At 36.3% G+C, this 10,885-nt stretch overlaps 1 protein-coding gene across 1 annotated transcript; it reads right to left on the bottom strand.

Annotated features, from left to right (window-relative positions):
• Window positions 1–356: 356 nt before the first annotated feature.
• Window positions 357–2,069, bottom strand: LOC108478530 (uncharacterized). Its single transcript, XM_017780994.1, has one exon. It carries the CDS (start codon window positions 2,067–2,069, stop codon window positions 357–359), a length of 1,713 nt encoding a protein of 570 aa, XP_017636483.1.
• Window positions 2,070–10,885: the final 8,816 nt, after the last annotated feature.

The following is a 10,885-nucleotide window of genomic DNA, read 5'->3' on the forward strand; positions in this document are numbered from 1 at the left end:
ATTTATTTTTAAATATAATTAATTATTTAGAAATATATATTTTCACTCACACAAGCAGTTACTGGGATATCTACTTGTTGTAGATGTAGACGGCAAATTCCACCCCACACGACTACAACATGACGCAGTTGATACAAAAAGCAGCTGACAAAGCAATGTTGAAGTTGGTTATCATGCCATGTCATGTAATATTGATTGTCAATAATCTGCAAGTACAAGATTCAAGAAATGCCACTGAATGACAAAACTACCAGGTAAGTGATGCAGTTTATTAAAAGGTAACGAAGAAACTAGTTACAACTACAACAAGAACATACCCAAATGTTGCAATGAAGTTTAAGACATCGATATAAGGATTAAATGGCTGCAGTATTGCAGGTGTTCACACCATCTTTACAATCGTTAGTCAGATCGTTGAATGTTTCGATTTGTTTCTTCCCTCTCAAGAAAAGTTCTGCATCAACAGAGGCCCTCATGTAATCGTCGAATTCGACAGGAGCTCCATTGTTAAGCTTTGCTGTGTCTGAATACCACTCACTGCTTTTATCCCAAAGTTCCTTATAGTCGTTAAGAAAATGAGTGGTATATTTGTGTTTCAAAGGTTCAAAGAAGGATGTTTCAGGTTCATTTGTTGCTATATAAACATCCCTTCCGTCTTTAATTTTATTCTGTAAGGTCGAGAGAAGGGCATCAGGCGAGGTGTCTTGGGCGAGATTAGGCCAAAGGTGCCGGTTCCTCGCCTTCTCGCCTCTCACGATGTGAACAGAGTCATAATCCCAGTTCAACTTTGATCCAATTGCTGCAACTAAATCCATCAACCTTCTTGATTTCCTTATCAGATTCCATGGCCTTTGAACAACAGATCCTGTCTCTCCTTCGCAAACTCTATACCAGTAATTATCCGGCTCTACGAATCCAAACTTTCTCATAATCAAAGAATGCTTCACCTCAATAAGCTTCTTCGGCGATACCCTGAAATCTTCAGCAACGTAAAGACTCAATTTATCTTTCCTTTGCCATTTATCCCAAAGTTGCCAAAATTGATCTTGATCCAACACTGACGCTGCCTGTTTCAGATGCTCAAAATCAAAGTAGAATCTGAAGTCTTTCCCTTCCTCGTCCAGGTTCGATGAAGTGTATACCGAAGACAAACAAAGGGTCATATCCATAACCAGAGTTCGCTTCAAATACTGTGCTTCCCCCAATGCGCACAAGAAACTCCATAAATAATGCTTCATGCTCTTGCACCTATCTGCACCACCCACATAAATTAAGTACTTCCTACGAATAAATTCCCTTTCGGACTCGACAACCGGAAGTGAATCGTTCACCATTTCCCCAGCAGCAGGCAAAGAGAAACTACCTTGGTCCTGCAAACCTGACGCTGGCTCATATCCAGGTATTTTATTCTTATTCTTCTTCTTCTTCTTCCTTGCATTCACACCCGAATGATATTCCCCAATGCTCACCACACTAAGCGTACAATTATCTCTATTGATCACAAACCGCCTATAGTCCTTATTAAAACCAGTTGCCTTCCCTTGCTTAGGCCTAAACCTCCAGGCCATATCACAAGTATTCCCCTCGGGTCCAGGAGTTGGCTTCCCGAACCGGTTAAAGTGTATATCCTTGAAACGCTCAATTGCCTTTTGCATCATCAATTGAAACACTTCTGGATCCTTACAATCAAGTGGCTCTTTGGGATCAACCTCACATTCTGATGAACTAGTTTCATACGAATTCGTCTCCTTGGTTTCTGCTGCATCAGTACCACTGCCAAAAGTGGCTAGTGCAGTCTGGTTGGCAGCCATTAAATCCTCCCCGGTTCTAATGACAGTATTATTCGATTGAAACGTAGAATTTGATATGGAAGTGAGGAAAGTTGTGATCTTGGTAGGAGACTGGAATAATGGGTCATCTGGTTCATAAGTAGCGGCTATAATAGTGACCACTAGAGCTCCTATTACGAATATAGTTAAACAAATATTGGCAATCATATGTAAAGAATTTTTTCCCAGGCTCTCTGGCCTAGAGCTTCGAGTTCTATAGGACACAGGACGACCCAACATTTTTCTTTAATGAACTAAAAACCTTTACAACGAACTATATCCACTAAAATCCATGAATCCCGTCTAAAAAAATTAAGACTTTACAGATCTGGGTTCATTGATCTTGAAATTGAAAAGAATGTTGGCAAGTAATTTAAGAATTCGACTTACCTCTTTCAAGATGAAGCTCAGGCTTTCTAGATGGATGGATTTGTTAAGATGAAAAAAAGAGAAATTGGGAAATTTGTTAATGATTAAAATTTATAATCACAATTGTTTTTCTTTTTGGCCAGAATCATGAAAAACACATTAATCCTACTTTTGGTTTAATCAAGTTTACCAAGCAAAGCAGTGTGATAATGTGTAAGGTGATGCGCAATACATGCATTGTTTCTTATGGCTACTTGCAGGGATGAATATAGGGCTTTGCATGGGCCCTGCTCCTTTAAATTAATGAAAATCCAATTAAAAATAATTTGCTTAATTAATAAAGTAAAACTTTAGTTTGACCCTAATAAAAAGTGTTACTTGCAGTTCTCTCTGCCTCTCCTATGATTTTGATGAGTGGAAATATTAAATATACATGTATGGTAACAGAGAGGTTGTTTTATATATAAACAAGGAAGGGTCAAGATGTACAACAAAGCCTAATGAAACCTAATTCATCTCATTTTACTGTATTGATTTCACTCTCTTGGATGGTTATATATAGAATGGACACATTTTTTAACTGCTTCACTTGGTTCATGTATATTGAACTTCGGCAGGTGCACGAGATGCAGCCCTATGTTGGATGCGGTTCATGCAAAGTTCAATGCTTTTTTGAACCATTTCTTCCAGGAACCTCTTGGCAGTTTCAACAGCTTTATCGGCTCTGCCTACGCAAACGGCAATATCATATAGAATTAAGGATGTGTTCCCTGTACTTTTCTCGGTAGCTTTGGCGCAAAGGAAGTCAAGCTCCAACGGCGTGCTTTGTGCTGACATGAGAGCCACTTCAACAGTCTAGAAAGCAAAGCTGAGTGTTAATCTCGCTGCCATGGCTAATTCCCGCCATTACAAAACAAAAATGACTAGATAAATCGACAACATATATCGGAATCATGCATTAACACCTCAGTTAACAGATGAAAGAAGAGGATGGTGGCGAGAACAAAAAGTTAAGAACTACCTTGCTAACAACATAAAAAGAAACTGATTCAAGCGAAATACTCTAAAAATCAGTATCCTAATGAATGATATTCCTAGACTGGACAGAACCATTAACATAGAGAAAGAAAAGAAATGGCATTGCTGAAACTAAAACGTTTATCCTGCATGTATTCCTATTGGAGTTAAGACACAAAGCTAAACAGTTAGAGCAAAGTTTTAAGCATCAAGCAATATTGACTTGCTGAGCAAACAAGAAAATCAGGCTTGAAGAACAAAAAAGATAGCTGAGTTTGAAGAAGAAACAAAAAAAAAAAAAATTGATGAAATTGATTCATTAGATTTCTGAAAAGCAAAACATTACTTATATCAAGTGATTAACTTTTGGAAATCAGTGAAAAAGTCACCTAAACACACCTAACTCCACTAACAATGTCTTGAAACTTATGAAACATTGCTTGCACACTTGGTTATGCTGATTTATCAAATCTATCAGCACTAACTTACAACAAATTAATTACAAACTTTGTTCAATTGTAAATAAATCAATACATCATCAAAACATCAAAACGGTAGCTGCATGTGCTTCATCTGCTAACTGCATGGCTCGATCCCAAGGGCTGCATACAAGCCAACATCTAACACTCCTCCTTGGCTTCCATGCTGCAAACACCCAATCTAGCTCTCAAATTCTTGAACCTTAACACACAAAGAGGCTTTGTCAAGATATCTACTAACTGATCTTCAGAACTGCAATGAACTAGTCTAATTTCTTGAGATTGTTCAGTTCCCCTAACAAAATGAAACTTGATCTTAAAATGTTTTGTTTTCCCATGAAACACTGGATTCTTTGCAATTGCAACAGTAGATTGGTTGTCACATCTGATCTCTGTTGCTTCCCTTTGGTGTAAATTCAAGTCAGCCATGATCTTCCTTAGCCAAATTGCTTGATTAATACCTCCTGCAACTGCTACATATTCTGCTTTAGCTATTGATTGAGCTACAATAGATTGTTTCTTTGAGCTCCAACAGAAAACAGTCGAACTAAGGGTAAACAGATACCCTGAGGTGCTTTTCATGTCATCTATCGATCCTGCCCAGTCACTGTCAAAAAAACCAAGGAGCTTCATGCTGTCAACCTTGGTAAACATCATCCCAAAGCTTTGAGTGCCTTTCATGTACCTGAGGACTCTCTTTGCAGCTTGAAAATGGTTCACATTACAGCAATGCATGAACCTGGATAAGAGACTAACTGCATACATTATATTTGGCCTTGTGGCTGCTAAGTAGAGCAAACATCCCACCAAGCTTCTATAGGTTGATTCACTTACTTTCTCGAAATCACCTTGGCTTGAAAATTTTTCTCCAACAGCAATTGGACTGTTAGTTGCCTTGCAATTTTGTATGGAGAATTTGTTCAGAATTTTCAAAGCAAATGTCTTTTGACTCAAGAAAATTCCTTGCTGAATATGAAACACTTCCATGCCAAGGAAGTAGGACATTTCACCCAAATCTGACATTTCAAACTTGCTTTCTATCTTGCCTTTAAAATATGTCACCATAACATTATTTCCTCATGTTACTAGTAAGTCATCCACATACAAGGAGACTATGAGCAGTATTTCATCACCTTCCTTTTTCACATACAATGTTGGCTCACTAATGCTTCTTTCGAACCCCAAGCTTACCAGGTAGGAGTCAATTCTATCATACCAGGCCCTTGGTGCCTGTTTTAAGCCATACAAGGCTTTTCTCAACTTGTAAACATTGTTTTCTTTACCCGTAACTTTAAAACCTTCTGGCTGTTCGACATATATCTCCTCATCAAGAAAGTCATTGAGGAAGGCAGATTTTACATTAAGTTTATGTATTTTCCACTACCTTTGAGCAGCCAATGCAACCAGTAGTCTGATTGTATCAAGCCTAGCCCCTAGTGCAAATGTATCAAAGTAATCAATTCCATATTTCTGACTGAATCCTTTCACTACTAACCTTGCCTTCAGCTTGTTCAAGATTCCATCAGCGTTGTGCTTGGATCGAAACACCCACTTTACTCCTATGATCTTCCTGTGAACTAGTCTTGCAACTAACTCCCAAGTTTGGTTTTTGTAAATCATGCTCATTTCATTAAGCATGGCTTGTCTCTAGCCTTCTTGAGCTTGAGCTTCTTCAAAACATGTTGGTTCAACAGTAGCGAAATCAGCCCTCTCATATATTTCACTTAATGGTCTGGTTCCCCTAACTGGCTCATGATCAATGTCTATTTCAGGATCATTTTAATCAATTTCATCTAATCTGTCACCAAGTCTTCAATAGTACATTCTAGTTCACTTTTATCCCAATTCCAGCTTGACTTCTCATCAAATACAACATCTCTGCTTACAAAGACTTTGTTGGTTGCAGGATCAAGAATCTTATAGCCCTTTTTAACACTGTTATAGCCCACTAGAATATCAAGCTGAACCTTCTTGGCCAACTTGTCCCTTTTTACTGCAAGAATATGTGCATAACATATGCATCCAAAGACCTTCAGGTGAACAAGTGTTGGCTTGAACCCAAACCAAGCTTCAAATGATTTTTTTTAAATAGAGTTTTAGTTGTAGCCTGTTTTGAAGGTATATTGCAGTATTAACTACCTCAGCCTAAAAATTATTAGACAAATTCTTTTCAAACATCAAACATTTGGCCATATCCATCAAAGTTCTATTCTTTCTCTCACTGACACCATTCTGCTGAGGTGTATAAGTGTTGGTGAGCTGGTGTTTTATACCTGATTCCTCACAAAAGGTCTGAAACACTGCTGAGGTGTATTTTGTCCCATTATCTGACCTTAGTGTCTTAAACTTGCAACCTGACTAACTTTCTGCTACAGCCTTAAACTTTCAAAACACTGATGCCACTTTTGATTTATACTTGAGAAAGTAGCCCCAACAAAATCTTTAGTAATCATTAAAGAAAAGGAGGAAGTACCTGCTGGCATTCAAAGATTCAATTTTCATAGGACCACACACATCAGTGTGGACCAATTGCAATTTTTCAGAGGCCCTCCAGGCTTTGTTAGCAGAAAATGGTAGTTTAGCTTGCTTTCCTAGCTGACATACTTCACAAACATCTTTCTTTTCAACTAATTTTGTGAAATTTTCAACCAAGTCTTTTTTGGTCAACTGAAATAGAGACTTATAGTTGACATGGCCCAACCCTATGTGGCACAGCTTGGATTCATCTAAAGCAGTTGTGAAGGCACAAACTGAGTTCTTGTTCCAATCAACAATAAAGCTTCTGTCAGTTATTGTTACTGATATGAGCTTGGATCCACTTGGATAACTAATCAGGCACTCTTTGCCTTTAAAAACTATAGAGTATCCCTTTTCAAGCAATTGAGCAATATTAAGCAGATTTCTATCAATTTCAGGTACTAACATAAACATTAGAAACAAGTTTGGTACCTGTAGGGGTGTCAATCAGCATATCTCCCTTGTTTTCTGCTTTAATATAATGTCTATTGCCCACTTTTACTCTTGTGTTGAAGCATCTGTCAATACTTTTAAAAATAGTAGCATTAGGTGTCATGTGGTTTGTGCAACCACTGTCAACCAGCCACCCTTTTATGGTTTTTGCTTTAGTAGCTGAGCAGAAGACAAGAAATACTTGTTCTTCTTGACCACAGCTCTCTTCTGCCACTTAAGCTTCAAATTTGGACTACTGAGATTGATATTGCTTTTGTTGACTTTTGTTCTTGCATATCTTATCAACATTACCCATCTGTTTGCAAATTTTGTACTGCACATTAGGTCTGAACTAGCAATTTACTTCTAGATGACTGACCTTTTTACAATATAAGCAAGATGGATATCTTCTTCTTGCTCCATCTCTTCTAGGCTTGTCTTACCAAGTTTTCTTCCCTTTATAGCCAAAAGAGCTCAAAGTTGGTCTGCTCTTGGCTTGGAAAACACTTTCTTGATGCTCCTCTTGTTTGCTAGCTCTTCTTTGTTCCTGAGAATAGAGAGCATTGATTAGCTCAGTCAAAGAGATGCTTGACAGATCCCTTAAATCTTTCAAGGAATAAATTTTGGCTTCATATCTCTCAGGTAAGGTTGCAATAACTTTTTCCACTATTCTAGCTTCACTAAACTGGTTCCCAAACAGTCTGATATTGTTCACAACAGCCATGATCCTGTCTGAATATTGCTTAACTGTCTCTGACTCCTTCATCTTCAGCTTTTCAAAGTCCCTTCTTAAGTTTAAAAGTTGTTGCTGTCTTGTTTTTTCAGTGCCTTGAAACTCTTCTTTAAGCTTGTCCCAAGCCTATTTTGGAGTCTCACAGACTATGATCCTTGTGAAAATCAAGTCTGACACACTGTTTTGGACACATGACATTGCCTTGTATCTCTTGGCTTTGTCATCATAGTGTTGCCTGATCTGAGCTACCGTAGGGCTAGCTCCCACGGGTGGTGGTTCAACATCAGCATGACAACTTCCCACAAGTCAAATACCTGTAGGTAGGTTTTCATTTTCACTACCCAAATGTGGTAGGCTTCACCATTGAATACTGGTCATGGTGCTAGAGAGGAACCTGATGAAGACATTATTTTGAGAGTAGAAAAGAGAAAGGTCATCTAAGAAATCATCTCTTGATACTAATTGTTGGAGTTAAGTGTAATAACCCAAGTTTTTAGGTCATCGAAAAAGTGAGTTTTTGGGTCTTCGATTTTGAAAATTAGATATGTAAATATTTATTAGAAATATTTACGAAGTTAAGTGAGAGGTTAATTAGATTTTAATTAAGTAAATTTAGATTAATCAAGGCTAATTTAGTGAAAAGGACTAGATTAAATATAGTGTAAAATTTTAATTATAAACTATAGAAAATTCAAGGGACAAAATTAGCAAATAAGCCTTAGGAGACAAGTGTGTGGTATGTATGAATACATTTGTATTATTTTAATTGGTACAAATGTATGTATAAATAAGTATTTACTTATTAAATAAGAAATAATAAAATAATTAAAGTATATTATAATAATATAATATAATAAAGTAATTAAATAAAACAAATAAAATAAAATAAAGAAATAAAAGAAGGAATGAAAACGAAACAGAACAGGGAAAGAAAGAAAGAAAAAGGGAAAGAAAAAGAAAAGGACAATTTAGGGTTTTGGAGTTCCAAGCTTGATTGGTAAGTCAATTTGATCCCTTTTCTTATAATTTTGATGTCTATGGAATCCTAGGAAAGAATACTACTTGAGTTATGTTGAAATTTAGAAAGTTATTGAATTTTTAGATGTTGATTAAGTTGAATAAATGGAAGAATTAAGTGTTAATTTGATGGAAATTCAAGTTAAAAGTGGGAGAAGGATTAAATTGTGAAAGAAAATATAGGCCTTGTAATAATAGGGATTGAATTGAGAAGTTGTTATAATTAGTGTTTTATGCTGTAAATTTAAGAGTTGGAATAGTTTAAAATGATAATTGAATGAAAATATAGGATTTATTTTGAAGAAAAAGAATGGTTATGGTGGAAGGACTAAATTGGAATTTAAGTAAAAGATACATGGAAATACAAGAGTGTGTTATTAAATAATATATATTGATAATTTTAAATGTTAAATTTTATGTAGCTAACGTAGCAACGAAAACGTCATCGAATAAGGGAAGGGAGAAAGTGAACGAGGATATCGAGTAAAGTCGAGAAATTCGGTTTGTATTTCTATAAACTATGTTTAATGATTTAATACAATGTAATTGCTATTCTTAGTAGTTAGAATGTATAATGAATGATATGATGGAAAATGTTACTATTTCTGTATTATAATGATATGATTTGAATACCCTATTAACAGTGTCGGGCTAGTCCGATATAATTGGCATGCCATAGGATTGGAAGTGTTCAGAGATATTCTGACTGTGTGTCGATGAGACACTATATGTGTCGACTCATCGTGATTATTTTGGATTCGTTCAAGAGGTACTCATGCTGACTATGATATTATCGCTCTTATTCTTGTTACCCTACGGTGTATTCTGGTTTCGGCCGATGAAACACTGTACATTATCCCCGGTGTGTGGGTTAGAACCGTATATCCGTCTAGGTCCTAGTTATGTTAATAGGGGTAATTGAAAATACTAAAGACAAAGACCGATCTTGTTGATTATGTGACTGCTATATAAGTATTGAATGATATTGAATGATGTTAAAAATATAAAAATAATTATTTAAATACATTTAAGAGCTATAAGTTAAAGGTAAGTGATGAAGCTAATAAGATTATGAAATAAAAAGTTATGTTACAATGTATATACATAGCTTATTATTGTTTTAAGTATTAGTTTATAGAAATACCACTGAGTGTATACTCAGTGTACGGTATGTTTCCGTGCGTAGGTCTAGGTACGAAAGAAAGTTAAGGACTCAGCATCCAAGTCAATCCCGGACTTAAAGTGGTGAATACTTTTCTTTTGGTAAAATGGCATGTAACTAGGTTGTTAAGGTGTTATTTTGTATATGATAGTGTATAAACATGAAAGCTATTGAAGCATGGTATGAAATATGCATATTTTGGAAGTTAAACTTACATGAGTTTGACTAGTATGATAATGTTGTATAATTTTGATATGAATTGTAGTACATAATTCTTAAGAGGTTTTGAAGTGAATGAATGAATATTTGCTAAGTTTGAATGGCATAATGAATGATATTTGATTTAAGAACTATTAGTAAATGTTTGGGCATGAAATAGATGTGTTTAGCATGTGAAAATAGCTTAAAAATGGTCAAAAATCATGTTTTCACATAGCCAAGTCACATGGGCGTGTGCCCAGGCCATGTGAATAAGTCAGAATCTGCCCATGGCCTGGCCCCGCGGCCATGTCCCAGGCCACACCAACGTGTGCCCCTATCTCCAAGGAAAAATTTCTAAAGTTGCCAGTTTAGTCCTGAATCACTTCTAAAACATATATTGGGCTCCTTCGGCCCATATTAGGGACTTTATGATGAAATTTGATGAATATTGATCTGGAATGTAAAGTGTATGACTAGGTTTTATATAAATGTTAGTATTTAAGTCCGGTAATACCTCATAGCCCTATTCCGGTGTTCAGGTTTAGTCGATTCTAGGACTGAATCGAGCACGAAATAGAGTCTAGAGGTACATGCCATTATTATGTTAACTTTGAGTCGGGATTGGATGCTGATTTTTATACTGATAAATTAACTCTGTTTTATAGTGAATAAAAGATGTCTGACGAAAGTATCGAGGGTACAGATTAAAAAATATACAGTAGAGATGAATCATATGATTTAAATGAATCTGAATTTACAACCCCAAGTGTAAATCTGGTAGGTAACCAACCACCGAATACTGGAAGGGATAATACAGAAATATTTAGAATGATTGCCGAAGCTCTTAAAAGAGCGGTAGGAAGTATGCCTGCTACTACTTCTACCCCTGCTACCCGAAGAGCCCCTATTAAGGAACTGCGAAAGTATGAAGCTACAAAATTTTTTGGATCAAAGGGAACTGATTCAACAACAGCTGAAAATTGGTTAGAGACTACCACGAGAATTTTGAAGCAATTAGAATGCACGCCCCAGGAAAGTTTGGTATGTGTTGTTTCTCTATTACAAGAGGAGGCTTATATATGGTGGGAAAAAGTGATTTAGAATATACCAGAAGAACAGGTAAACTGGG

The sequence above is a fragment of the Gossypium arboreum genome, chromosome 7 (genome assembly GCF_025698485.1).
Source record: "Gossypium arboreum isolate Shixiya-1 chromosome 7, ASM2569848v2, whole genome shotgun sequence".
Lineage (NCBI taxonomy): Eukaryota > Viridiplantae > Streptophyta > Magnoliopsida > Malvales > Malvaceae > Gossypium > Gossypium arboreum.

Excerpts from the sequence above, each read along its gene's own strand:
- LOC108478530 (XM_017780994.1), bottom strand. The coding sequence starts at position 2,069 with ATGTTGGGTCGTCCTGTGTCCTATAGAACTCGAAGCTCTAGGCCAGAG.